Here is a 14,342-nt window from a genome sequence, read left to right on the forward strand (position 1 = left end):
CTGGGACTCTATGCAAGACATTTTGCTAGATAGTCTTCATCTGCTGATTTACAGCACATGGCACATTTCCCAGGTTTTCCACATTGTTACATGGTGATATATCTGATGCTAGCATGTTGGGTGTCTTATGTTTTCAGTAGCACTCTTTCTCAGTAATAAAAAATTAGCACCTCCCAGCAGTTTGCTGAGCAGATAACTATTTCTACAATCTACATAGGTTTTGTCCTTGCCTTTGCTAAGTGCCTGATAATACCTGGTTTGCTCAGTGCTCTGCTACTAGCTCCAAACCAAAACTCCCAGAAATCATTTAATCTGAATAGTGAGAAATTGAAATAAGAAAACACTGATATTCCATATCCTTCACACTCATGTCTTGCAGTTGGTAAGTGTCTCTGAATAGGGGAAGGTTATATTAAGTGTTCCAGATATCCCTCCTGAAAAATGAATAAACCTTTGCTTAGGAAAGGCTGGTTATCTTCTAAACTTATTGACCATGTTTCTCCTTTTATTTTTTCCTGACCAGTTATTTCTCCCCTCATACTATTTCCTCTTGATTTAAATTGAGAGTCTTTGAAGGGGTATGGTAATACATAAACTACAGAGAGTATTTCACTATCAGAAACAGGATAGATTTACAGTACTGCATATTAAGGGTTGATTAGATTGTATATCTGATGTGTCAACACAGCATATTAAGAGCTAATTATATTAATTTATATCCAAGCAGATCTTATGTTTACTGATTTGATGATAAGAAGTCTGGATTCCCAGGAGGGAGAGGCTGTTTTCCAGAGGGCAAAGAGGTAGCAGACTTGGAAAGTTTGGTTGGCAGGAAGAGGAATAAAACAGCCACACCCTGCTATTCCCAAAGTATTAGTTACACAAATAGTTGCTTTAGTCTGGCAAGATTCTGTCTATAGTGAAGAACAATAAAGGAAACTTCATAAGCAACTCCATTGGTGGGAATGTCATTGTCAGTTCCTGCAGTCTGACAACTACAACTTATTTCACACAAAATGCTAAGACAATGGCTGAATCCCTTCATATGCCAAACAATACATTATTAATCCATATTACATCCTAGCTTAATATTGTCAGGCCTGCAGCGGTTCCTTTAAGAATCTTTGACCTGCCACACACTCTCTGTCTAGCTTCATCTTTAGTATGTCTTTTCATTAAGGGGGGGAATAGCAAGGGGTAGAATGTGTTGTTTTCAAAACAAAAAATTTCCTTTCTAGAAGCTCAAGGTTATTCTTTGTCTCCGCACCTCAACACCTGACCGGAACCAGCGGGGTGGAGATGCCAGCGTGGAAGAAGATTGGACCATGTGATGGATTGGTGGGTGGAGGACAAGATCATGAACTTTCAACTGGGTGGGAATCCCAAGTAACTTCCAGAATTGGGATTCTCACAGATGTGCCAACATGTCTGTATTATTAAATTGGAACTTTAGAGGTAGCTCTGGCGTGGACTCTGATTTAATTCTGCATGATATTTGGAACACTGACATCCCAATTCTGCTTTAAAATTATTTTTTCGGCTATCCCAAGCTGGGAAGCTGTTAGGGGTACTGAATTCCACTTCTGACCCAACCCTGGGCAGTATGAAATTTCAGTGAAGATGGAGGAAGAAAAGAATGCAGCAGAGAAGGCCAAAGATAACGGATCGCCTGTATTTGTCGATACTATCTATGTGCCTTCTAAAGAGATAGTTGAGGCTGCAGAAGCTAAAGAAAAGGAGTTTTGGCTGGGAGCCCGGAGAAAGGAACCAACCCCCAGACTTCCCTCGCAGACGGAATTAGACCTGCGAGATGAAGCCTCAGGATTTATGGCTTCTAAAGAATGCCTGCTAGAAGGAGAGAGGGCCGCCAGGGAAACTCCGACAGACGACTGGATGATAGCCAGAAGGTCTGATGAATGGAGATCCCAGCCACCCTCACGCGGTCATTCTCTGATGGGCCTCCCACACCAATTCGGACAGCTAAACGTGAATGGAATCAAACCCCTGGCCCCTTCAGGACCACCTAAGTGGAATCTGGCACAGCTCACATTCTCCTTTCTTAGCAGAAAATCTGCTATGCAGTGGAATGGAGATCTTGGCTCCTTCCACACAGCGATGAGCGAATCAAACCAACCCCTTGCTGCTGGGATAAAGCCAACATCAGTCACATCAGCACCCCTCCCTCCTGGAGTGGAGCCAGGCCCCCCACCAAATTGGGGAATTCAATCCAGCCAGCAGAAAGGGGCCTGGAACACATTCACCTCCCCCCAGCTGCAAACGGGTGGCTCCGAGCCCATGAATCAAGCAACCCTAGGGTGGGCTTTCTTCCTGGGTCATGGATGGGCTCAATACCAATGGATGCCTGCCCCCTCCCAGCAGATGGCACCATTCCAGATAACTGCCCCTGGGCATAACCAGGGACTGGGACCGCCACTGGGTCCAGCCCCCCCCAGCAATGCCTCAACAGGCTTTGGCCCAACCAATGGGTGTGGCCTAACAAAGGGGCTTACCACCCCAGGGGGCGGCCAACAGGCTGCCCCTGTTCAACCACCACCATCCCCTCCTCCCACACCCCCACAGTTTCGAGCAGCATTCGACGGGACCCCAGATAAACTGGCTTATTTCCTGAATCGAGTATGGGTGTACGTTGATCAAGTAGGTCCACAATACCCATCTGATCGAGAGTTGATCCAAAAAATAACCGAGGGAATGAATGAAGGGGAGGCTGCACATTGAATAGCGGAGCTCCATGAGGAAGCGGCTCCTGAGCTAGATAATGTAACTGGGTTCATCCAACTGATGCACGCCCGATTTAGTGATGTGGCCCAACACGGATGCTGAAGACCAGATCCAGGCATTGTGACAGGCTGGTCGTCCTGTGAAGGAATTAGTTTGGGAGTTCCGGAGAATAGCAGGAAGACTACGATACTAGCCAGAAAGACTCTTGGTCTACACATTCAAAAAGGCCTTAGATCCCAAACTGAAGGAAGCTTGTGGCATAAGAGGGGTCCCAGAACGTCTCCTGTGGGAATGAGAGGTAAGGCTTACGTAAAGACATGCATAGAAACTACCATGGTCTCAGTGGCTGTTTATCTTGGAAGCCTACAAACTCACCTAATTAGCAGAACCAGATGCTGGAATAAGGGAAAGGTGATGCACAGTCTGTTATCTTTAGCTCATTAATTCACCAGAGCAAAGGCATGAGTTATCCTTGGCCTGAGTATCTTTCTGAATTCACTAGGGAAGATTTGGGGGAGTAAAACCGAAAGTAATGTGTTGTTGCTCTGTGCTTTGCTTGTAAAAACTTTATAAAAGCCAAATAAACTCTGCGAGAGGCAGACAGATATTTTGGACACAAACTGCGTGATGGATTTCTGAAACCTACATCCGGTGCCGAAACCCGGGACCTCTCGCACCCTTCAGGATCAAAGACACCCTTCGGGGGAGCAACAGCCAACATAATTACCTCCCGTCTGGAACAGACCCCAAAGCGCGCTTCGTCCTACGGGACCCCTCAGAGGTAAATATGGGTTGCAATCTGTCTCACCAGCAGCAAAAACATGTTCAAGAACTTAAATTCTTGTTACAGGAGTCAGGTGTTACCACACCTGAGGCAGAAATAAGGAAGCTAGTTGGTGAGATAGGGAAACATTGTTTTTGGTACCCTGAAAGGGGAACACTTCGTTTATGTGACTGGGAAAAAATAGGGCAAACTTTACATCTTGAACCCAGAGCTCCAGTAAAGACATTACAACTATGGTTTCAGTGCCGTCATGCAGTGGAAAAATTTGGCTCTAAGGTTTTGGCAAAATAACAATTGACCACAGAGCCTCCACCTAATTGTGAGCAAGTAAAAATTCTTCCCCCCAAATCATCTTTAGTTGGACTTTCAGCTCCTGACGGAGAGGTTAATTCACCTGCTTCTCCACAGTCAGAGGAGCAATTAGCAAAAGAGGAGGGGAAGAAAGAAGATACGTTTTCTGTCTGTCCATCTAGATTGATTCCACAAGATCATGAAGTAATTGGTTTAAAAGATTGTTTTCCTTCTATCATTCTTTGCCCTGCTTTGCAAGAAAAGTTTGACTTTACTGCCGGTCAGGAAAAGTCCGTTTTCTGTGTGTCTGCTTCCCTCCCCACACCTCCCCCTCTTCAGGAAGAGTCTGTGAACAGATTGCAGGATGGTTTAAAACAACAAATAGATAATTCTGAGGCTCAGATGAAGTTTTTGGTGAAATTAGCAAAGGAAAACGCCACTTTTGAATGCCGAAAGGCAATCATTGGCCTTGGGAACAATCCTGAGTTGGCAGAAATGATTAAAGCATGTCAAGATATAGGAACAGCCTCTCATCAGGCTAATTTATTGGCAGCCGCTTTCTCGCAAGGCAGCAAACCTCAAGGGTTGAAGCTAAAAGCAAAATACCCAAAGTATCAGATTTATGTTGCAGAATTGAATCCTTTTCGTAAGCGTCATCCGTTGGCTTTGGTAAATCATTATATGGATGATATTTTAATTGGAGTCCCAAAGATACCACCTAATTGGCTTTCAGAAATACAAAATGATTTGACTGTTTATGGGTTGCAAATTTCCCCAGAAAAAAGTACAACTACATGCTCCTTATCTGTATTTGGGTCATAAGATGTTGCATTCCTATTCTGCCCCGGCATTTCCTTGTTTGAAATTGCCTAACGTTATGTCACTAGTTAACTTACAACAGTTATTGGGTACTCTTAATTGGGTAAGGCCATATTTTTCTTTGCTGACACATTTATTGTTTGAATTACTGACCAAAGGAAAACAACCTGGAGATGTTATCGTGATTTCCTCAGCTGCATTTGCCGCAGTTGAGGAGATTAATGATCTTTTGAGCATTTAATTTGTGGAGCATCCCTCATAGAGATTGTCAGTTAACTCTTTTGATGTTTTTTAAGACAGAAGATTCCGTTTCAAAATGTTTTGCCATTTTCTTAGGCAGTTGCTGATTTAATAACCTTGGGTTTGTCATAGAAATTAGACTGACTTAATTAATATTATTTTTCCTATTCCAAAATTTGATTTTCAATTTTATTTTCAGAATAACTTATCTCTTCAGTGTGCTTTAACTGACTATGTGGTCTGTATTTCATATCATTTGCCTAAAGATCTTCGGCTTGCGTGTTTAATGATTTTTTTTTTTTCCAGAAAATTTTATTGGTTTTTTAAAAACATTTATAAGGAAAAGGGTAGGTGGAATGGTATACAAATTTTGGCAGTTGCAAGTATGGCAGACGCCCCCTCCCTCCAAACTCATAAGATACATCTATGTATAAAACATTAATACAAAATCGTATAAAATCAGCATATTAGTTCTATAAAATTTTTTCAATCAGCTTATATATTATAATGTATAGTCTAGAAATAATTTCATTATTACTTTCGGTCTGTTTATAACAATGTGATTTTCTTATTCATTTTTGTGATCTGAGCTTTCTTAGTGTTGCCCCTTCTCCCCCTGCTGGCAGAGCTCCGGCCCCTCCCGTGTCCTGTGTGACCGTTGAAGAGTCTTCTGTTTTTTCTAGGTTCGCTTTATTTTTTTCCATAAAGGCCTGAGCCTCTATGGGTGTATTGATTCTGATTCTTGTCTCCTCCCAGAATATCAACATCCCTTCAGGCATCAACCATCTAAACCACACCCCTTTCTGGTATAATTTATTCGCCAATTGCGAATAATTTTTCCTTTTCTCCCTAATTTTTTTGGGGATCTGCTTCAAGATGGTTATCTCCCTGTTGTGATATGTCAATGCTTGCCCCCTTTGTACACCCAGAATTATGTCTCTTGTGCTTTTCCTAAGAAATTTGATATGGACCTCCCTGGGTACATTATGTGTTCTGGCATATGCTGAGTTCACTCTATAGGCCAGGTCTATCTCCCATTCCATCTGTTGTTTATCTTTATGTATATATTCAGCTAAGATATTAGTCATGATGTCCCTTATGTTTTCCCCATCTGCTTCTATAACATTTTGAAATCTAAGATAAAAGGACATTCTCTCAAATTCTGTTTTCATTTGTTGGATATCAAGTTCTTTGTTACCCTTCTGCAAAGCTTCTACCCCCCCCCCCGCCTCCGCCACCCCACCCTCCACAAGGTCCAGTCTCTGTGAGTTCTTATAAATTTGAACTTGATTCTCTTTAATTTCTTCCTTCATTTCCTTTAATTGTTTCTTAATTTCTTCCTGGCCCTGTATGAGTTGCTGAAGCATTTGTTGCAAATTCATCTCTGTACTCTTAGGTTGCATCAGTTCTGTAATCTTTGACAGTGTAGCAGGACTGGATGTTGCAGATGTCGGTGCAGAGGTAGCAAAGCCAGGTTTTCCAGGTGGTGGTCTTTTTGGAGACATAGTTTATAAAGCAGAGAAATCAGTCAGTGTAGAGACTGGACAGCTGAAGAGGTAGAGCAGGCAGATGAGTTCAGGAGGCAGAAGATCCAAGCAGCTGGGAGATTCTTTAGTCAGTCTAGCAATAGAGAAAAAAATTTCTCTCCAGAGGGTTCAGAAAATAGCAATCCACAAGAGATTCTTCTGGGTGACACGGAGACAAAGACCGGAAGCCTGAATTTTAAAGGTGGAGTCAGGTTTCACAGTTCATGAAGACAACGGAAGTGTGCCATCTTGCCCTGCCAGCTTTGGGCTCAGAGGCATAACAAGGTTTTAAAAGTTTAGAAAATTCTCAGTTCACCCATAGGTTCTGGAACTAAATCCAATGAAAGTCACTTTTACAGGGGTGAGGCATCATTAGTTGGCTCTCCCCCCTCCTCCTTCCCCTGGGGGCGAAAGCAAAATCTTCTCAAGCCGCTTGTCCAAGGGGGGGGGAAATCCCCCTCCCTCTAGCCGCACCTCCAGCAAGAATCCGAAAATTTAACTTTTAAAAACGCTGGAAAGTCCATCAATTCAAAAAGAAAGGGAGTGAAGAAAGGAAGCCTCTCACCATATCGCCGCTGCTTCCTTCAAAAGTATGTTGTCCGATCGGCATGGAGCGAGACGCCCACGCGCCCTCCGATACTGCTCCCCGGTGCCTAGAGCGAAGCGGAGAAGCCCCTACCAGCCGCCGCCGATGCCAGGGCCCTCCGCGAGCCGCTCCCTCGGCAGGACGCCTCTCTGGGACATCCTGTGCCCCCCCAGAAGCGGGAGAAGCCCACCGGGAGAGCGGGAGCGGGCAAAAGCTTGCCCGTCGCTGTAGCCGCCAGAACCGGAAGTGTAAAAACTTTGCTTGTAAAAACTTTATAAAAGCCAAATAAACTCTGCGAGAGGCAGACAGATATTTTGGACACAAACTGTGTGATGGATTTCTGAAACCTACAGTCTCCAAGATTGGTACGCCACTGCAATCATACTGGACCACGAGATTAACCCCTATCGAAATCCTGCTACCCGAACCCCTGCCAGGAAACCTTTGGCCCACCGAATGCAGAGGCAGCCAGCTGAAAAGCCTCCACCTCCCCCCTCGTCCCTCGGGGGGCCTCATAAAGTGCTACAGATGCCGTCAGCTTGGCCACAGAGCATCAGAATGCTTGGCTCCAGCCCCTGATCCATAACCGCGCCAACCACCTGCCAGCGCGATGAAGAAAAAACCCAGAAAACCACAAGAAAAGAGTCGTTTGGGACAACAGCCAACGGAGGCGGAGAGCCTTGCCATTGAAGAAGCCCCTGCCACCTCGGAGGTGGATGAAGAAAATGCAGAAGATGACCCAATGGTGAGTGCACCTATCCGCCCCTTTACGATAAAATCCAAACTCCAAGTGCCAGAAACGGGAGTGGAAGGGGAAGTTGGGGCGATCATAGACACCGGCTGCACCTGATGCTTAATCAGCATGTCAATAGTGGAGCAGCTAGGTATACGCACAAGACCCCTAACCCATCCTATTCGGTTTGAGCAAGTGGATGGAACCCTAATTGGGGGAGCTCCAGCCACAAAGATCACCAAGTTAGTAAAGTGTCAGGCCTGTAGTTATATTCTTTTTAGGATCTTTGGCCTGCCACACTTTCTTATAATTTTCTATGCTGTTTCATTAGTGTAGTAGTTGGGAGGGGGGAATAGAAAGGAGTAGGATTGTGGCATGTATGTTGACATTCTTTTATAGAAGCCAAGGTCATCTTTTGTCTCCACACCTCGACACCTGGCCGGAAGAAGATGGGTGTACATGCCAGCGTGGAAGATGATGATTGGAACATGTGATGGATTTGTGGGTGTGGGGATAGATCATGAACTTTCAACTGGATGAACCCACAGGATGTAATTCAGAGTTGGAATTTTCCATAGAGGTGCTAACATGCCTGTAGAATAAATTGGACCTTTAAGGATGTTTTGCCTTGGACAATGATTTATTTCTGCGTGGTATTTAGAACCCTAACATTATTCCTACTCTCCCCTTTAAAATAATTCACTAGCACCCTCCCCCTCTCAAGGGAGGAGGGCTGGTGATGGAAGAGCTGGTGATGGGGGTCGCTGCATTCCCAACGCTGACCGGAACAGCGTAAAATATCAGCGAAGAAATAATGAGAAAGCTTTTGGTGATAAGAAGCTGAGTGCCGAAGCTTCAAAGGCAAATGGAATGCTGATTCAAGAATTATAGCATCTGGCAAGAGGACGGAGAGGGCTGGAAAAGGCTTTTTCTACACCCGGTTAGAAGATGAAAGGAATGGAGATTCAAGCCATCCCCACACAGTCATCTCTGACGGGCTTACCATTAGGGACAACTAACAGTGAGTGCATGCTCCCCCTCCTTCCCCCCAGCTTGGAAGCAAGGCTTGGAGAAAAAAAAAACCTAGAACGGAGGTTTGGGCTCCTTCCAGATGGCAATAAATGAAATGGCTTATTACCCTGCAACTAACTGGGAGAAAGATTCCCTTTCAAAATGGGAATTTCAAAGGAGGCAGGAAGAAGGGATTTTGCCAGCATCTTTCACTTGCAAGCCACCACAAATGGGGCTGCAACCAGTAAATGAAGCAAAACCAGATTGGGCTTTCTTCCCAGGATTTGGATGGAAGAGATGCTACTGGCCACCTCCTTTGCCATCAGCATGGGGAAATGCTCCAAGCCAGCAGAGGGCACCTACTTGGCCCATAACTCCTCCAAGCCAGCAGAGGACACCTACTTGGCCCGTAACTCCTCCAAGCCAGCAGGAGGGTCCTTGGCACATAAACCCCCCTAGCCAGCCATCATTGGTTGAGCTGCAACCTGTGAAGCAGGCAACCCCGGGAAGCGTCTTAACCCCAGGTCATGGATGGGAGGAATGCCAGTGGGCACCTGCCCTCCTTCAGCAGATGGCACCATGGCAGAAAGCTGGGCAGTGGCCAACCGAGGGATTGACCTCCCCACCGGTTCCAGTCTCCCCTGCAAGGCTCAAAAAGGTTCTTACCAGACCTTCCTACAGAGAAGAAATCTCCATGGAAGAAGGGATTACCAAACAGAGGCCTGCAGTGTGGATGGCGGGAAAATGTGCGCCTGCAAGGCCCCAAGTGGTTCTTACCCCACCTTCCTACAGAGTAGCAATCACCAACATGGAAGAAGGGATTACCAAAGCCAGGCCTGCAAGATGGGAAGCGGGACAAGGTGCATCTGCAATGCCCCAAAAGGTTCTTACCCGACATTCCTATAGAGAAGCAATCTCCACCATGGAAAAAGGGTTTACCTAGGGGGAAGCTGCAAGTTGGAGAGCAAGGCAGTGTGATGAAATGGTACCTAAGTTTAGAGATGTAACTAGGTTCCATTCCTCGTGGGGGCCAATTAAATGCCACCATTGTTGTCAACTTGGCCACGGAGCGTCAGAGTGCTTGGCTCCAGCCCCAATGCCACAAACGTGCACACCAACCACCATGGCGGTAGAGAGGGTCCCAGATGCCACCACAGAAGAGTCATCTGGGCCAACAACCTCTGGAAGAGGATCCCCAACTTAAGGTGAGGAAGTGTCCTATCAAGGGGGAGGCCTCGGAAGAGGAAAAGGGCAGACAATCTCCGGAGGAGGATCCCCAACTTAAGGTGACAAAGAGTCCAACTAAGGGGGAGGCCTCGGAGGGGGAAAAGCCTAAACGACCTCTGGAAGAGGATCCCCAACTTAAGGTGACGAAGTGTCCTACCAAGGGGGAGGCCTCGGAAGAGGAAAAGGGCAAACAATCTCCGGAGGAGGATCCCCAACTGAAGGTGACAAAGAGTCCAACTAAGGGGGAGGCCTCGGAGGGGGAAATGCCCAACCGACCTCTGGAAGAGGACCCCCAACTTCAGGTGACGAAGAGTCCTACCAAGGGGGAGGCCTCGGAGGAGGAAAAAGGCCAGCCGTGGATGATTGAATCCAAGAGCCCAGAACCTACAGCACCTGCAGCAGAGAGCCCTAAACGGCCATGGGAAGAGGTCGCAATGGACTTCATCGTGGAACTCCCAGACAGCAGTGGGCATAAAGTAATTTGGACTGTTATTGATTTGTTTTCTAAGCAGGCACACTTCATTGCTTGCTCAGGATCGCAAACGAATTAGCGAAAATGTTTGTGAAACACATTTATCGCCTGCACGGAGTACCCAAGAGGATCATTTCAGACCGCGGAGTCCAGTTCATAGCCAAGTTCTGGAGAGAGGTCCTGAGATCCATTGGGTCCACACAAGAACTGAGCTCAGAGGTTCATCCCCCTTGGTAGGACTCTTCGTCACCTGAAGTTGGGGGTCCTCTTCCAGAGGTCGGTTGGGCATTTCCCCCTCCGAGGCCTCCCCCTTAGTTGGACTCTTTGTCACCTTCAGTTGGGGATCCTCCTCCGGAGATTGTTTGCCCTTTTCCTCTTCCGAGGCCTCCCCCTTGGTAGGACACTTCGTCACCTTAAGTTGGGGATCCTCTTCCAGAGGTCGTTTAGGCTTTTCCCCCTCCGAGGCCTCCCTCTTAGTTGGACTCTTTGTCACCTTAAGTTGGGGATCCTCCTCCGGAGATTGTCTGCCCTTTTCCTCTTCCGAGGCCTCCCCCTTGGTAGGACAACAATCCTACTCCTTTCTATTCCCCCCTCCCAACTACTACACTAATGAAACAGCATAGAAAATTATAAGAAAGTGTGGCAGGCCAAAGATCCTAAAAAGAATATAACTACAGGCCTGACAGGCGGCCTCTCCTCAAAAGAAAAACGTTTCCTGCAAAGAGAATAACATAAAAGTTAACATAACAAAATTAACCACCTCTTCTCCACCCAGGGGCCTATTGGGAAACTTCTCATGGAATTGCTTTACTAATTTCTAAAATCTACAATTTTTTCCACCTCAGATTGCGTTCCTCCTCCTGTAGTGATAGAAGGGGAAACGCAATCTGAGGTGGAAAAAATTGTAGATTTCAGGCTGAATAGGGGTCACTTACAGTACTTAGTGCATTGGAAGGGTTACCCTTGGTCTGAAGCTAATTGGGTGAACAGTGGGAACCTAAAAGTGGAGAAGTTAGTAAAGCAATTCAATGGGAAGTTTCCTGGGAAGTCAAAGGGTTCCCCTGGGTGGAGAAGAGGTGGTTAATTTTGTTATGTTAACTTTTATGTTATTCTCTTTGCAGGAAACGTTTTTCTTTTGAGGAGAGGCCGCCTGTCAGGCCTGTAGTTATATTCTTTTTAGGATCTTTGGCCTGCCACACTTTCTTATAATTTTCTATGCTGTTTCATTAGTGTAGTAGTTGGGAAGGTGGGAATAGAAAGGAGTAGGATTGTGGAATGTATGTTGTCATTCTTTTATAGAAGCCAAGGTCATCTTTTGTCTCCACACCTCGACACTGGCCGGAAGAAGATGAGTGTACATGCCAGCGTGGAAGATGATGATTGGAACATGTGATGGATTTGTGGGTGTGGCGATAGATCATGAACTTTCAACTGGGTGAACCCACAGGATGTAATTCAGAGTTGGAATTTTCCATAGAGGTGCTAACATGCCTGTAGAATAAATTGGACCTTTAAGGATGTTTTGCCTTGGACAATGATTTATTTCTGCATGGTATTTAGAACCCTAACATAAAGTTAATAATAGGCCGCACTATGAGTTCCTCAGATTCATCATGGCCCCTAGAATGCAGGAGTCAATTATCTTGGGACTTGCATGGCTGGACAAGTGGGCACCTACTATAAAATGGGAGGATGGCATTAGAAAATTGATTATTGGCTTTGGGGCGTTACCACCGGTGGAGCCTAAAGGCCACCCAGGAACGATTGAATCCAACAGCCCAAACCATCCGGAACCTGCAGCACCTGCAACAGACACCAAACCTCCAGGGATCTAACAAGTCCCAAAGATCTACCGGGACTTGGTGGAGATTTTCAGTGATGAAGACGGAAACTACCTTCCACCCACGCCCCACAGATTGCGCAATAGACTTCAAACCTGGGGCTACCTTACCAAAGCCAAAAATGTACTCTATGACTCCCAAGGAGATGATTGAATTGAGGAAGTACATCGATACAAATTTGAAACAGGGTTTTATTGAACCAGCGAAGTCGAAAGTAGCGGCTCCAGTGCTCTTCAGAGAAAAGAAAGATGGTAGAGTTCATCTCTGTGTGGATCTGCGAGCCCTGAATGCAGTATGCGAAAAGAACATCTATCCCCTCCCCCTCATGAAGGATATGTTGAACCACTTGGCTAAACACAAGATCTTCACCAAGCTGGACTTGAGAGATGCATATTACCGCATACGAATCCGAAAAGGGGATGAGTGGAAGACCGCTTTTAACACTCCCCTGGGCAGCTTACAATATAAAGTCATGCCTTTTGGACTACAAGGATCACCTGCAGTATTCATGCAGTACATAAATGAAGTGCTACACGATCACCTATACCGCGGAGTACTCGTCTATTTAGATGACATCTTGATCTTCTCTGAGACCCTGGAAGAACACATGAAACTGGTACAGCAAGTCCTGAAAAAACTTCTAGCTGCCAAACTATATGCAAAATTGTCGAAGTGTGAGTTCCACAAGACCTCACTAGATTACCTAGGTTATCGTATCTCCAACGAAGGGGTAGGAATGGATCCAGGAAAAGTGAAAGCGGTGTTAGATTGGAAACTACAAAGCTTCCTTGGATTTGCAAATTTTTATAGGCAGTTCATTCCGACTTTCACTGAAATTGCCCTACCATTGACTGAGTTATTAAAGACGGGCCCTTCTCCAACAAATCCAAAAGCAAACCAACCACTAAAGTGGACAATGGACTGTCAAAAAGCCTTTGAAAATTTAAAACGGCTATTTGCCCAAGAGCCCATATTGCAACCCCCAAACCCAGAGCGACCAAACAGATGCCAGTGATGTAGCGATAGCCACGGTACTAATGCAAAAGAGTAAAGAAGGTCACCTCTTGCCATGCGCTTACATCTCCAAGAAACTCACCGCTACTGAAAGGAGGTGGGCCATTTGGGAAAAAGAAGCATTCACGATCATGTGGAGCATGCTCACCTGGAGATATCTCCTGGAAGGGGGGAATATACTGTTCGAGGTTTGGACTGATCATAAAAACCTTTAAGCTCTCCAAACCCATTGGAGGTTATCCCCCAAACAAGTTCGCTGGCCACAATACTTCCAAGGTTCAAATTCGAAATTAAACACATCACCGCAGGAAAGAACTTGTTAGCAGATGCTCTGTCAAAAAAACTGTAGTATGACAGTAAGAAGGAAGAAGTTATCCACCCCATCATATCTTCCTCTCACCAAAGGCAACTCAAATCAACACTCGAAGCCAAGATAAGCTGACGACCAAGCTGAAAGCGGCACTCCCGACAGACCCGTGGTTCAACAACAATAAGGACATCCTAACAATGAACGATGGCTTAGCCTGGAAGGGGTCCAAACTGTATGTCCCTGCGGGGATGAGGCTACAAGTTCTACAGCGGAGTCATGGCGCGAAACTAGGAGGCCACTTTGGATTCCTAAAAACACTCCACCTCATCAGGCGTCAATTCTGGTGGCCAAAGATGGAATTGGAGGTGGAAGATTATGTAAAAAGCTGTGCTACTTGTGCCACAATGAAGACCCAGCCGGGGAAGCCCCCTGGATTACTACAACGAGTGGCCAGCCCTAGCCGACCATGGGAAGAGATCGCAATGGACTTCATCTTCAAGCTCCCAGACAGCAGCGGTAATAGAGTAATCTGGACAGTTATTGATTTGTTTTCCAAGCAAGCGCATTTCATCACTTGCTTAGGGCTGCCATCCGCAAAGAAATTAGCGAAAATGATTGTGAAACACATTTATCGCCTGCACAGGGTGCCAAAAAGGATCATTTCAGATTGAGGAGTTCAGTTCACCGCCAAGTTCTAAAGAGAGTTCCTGAGATCAATTGGGTCCACACAGGGACTCAGCTCAGCATTT

General features: G+C 45.8%; 1 protein-coding gene across 1 annotated transcript in view; it reads left to right on the plus strand.

The window, feature by feature from the left end:
* Positions 1 to 7,595: 7,595 nt before the first annotated feature.
* Positions 7,596 to 14,342, plus strand: part of IRS2 (insulin receptor substrate 2) — a gene marked incomplete at its 5' end in the record, with an annotated part of 37,469 nt that continues 30,722 nt past the window's right edge. Inside the window, one exon of the mRNA XM_081943853.1 lies at positions 7,596 to 7,730. Within this exon, the coding sequence (XP_081799979.1) occupies positions 7,596 to 7,730 (135 nt within the window). The remainder of the gene's footprint in view (positions 7,731 to 14,342) is intronic.

This window comes from Natrix helvetica (genome assembly GCF_964273705.1).
Source record: "Natrix helvetica genome assembly, chromosome: 2".
Lineage (NCBI taxonomy): Eukaryota > Metazoa > Chordata > Lepidosauria > Squamata > Natricidae > Natrix > Natrix helvetica.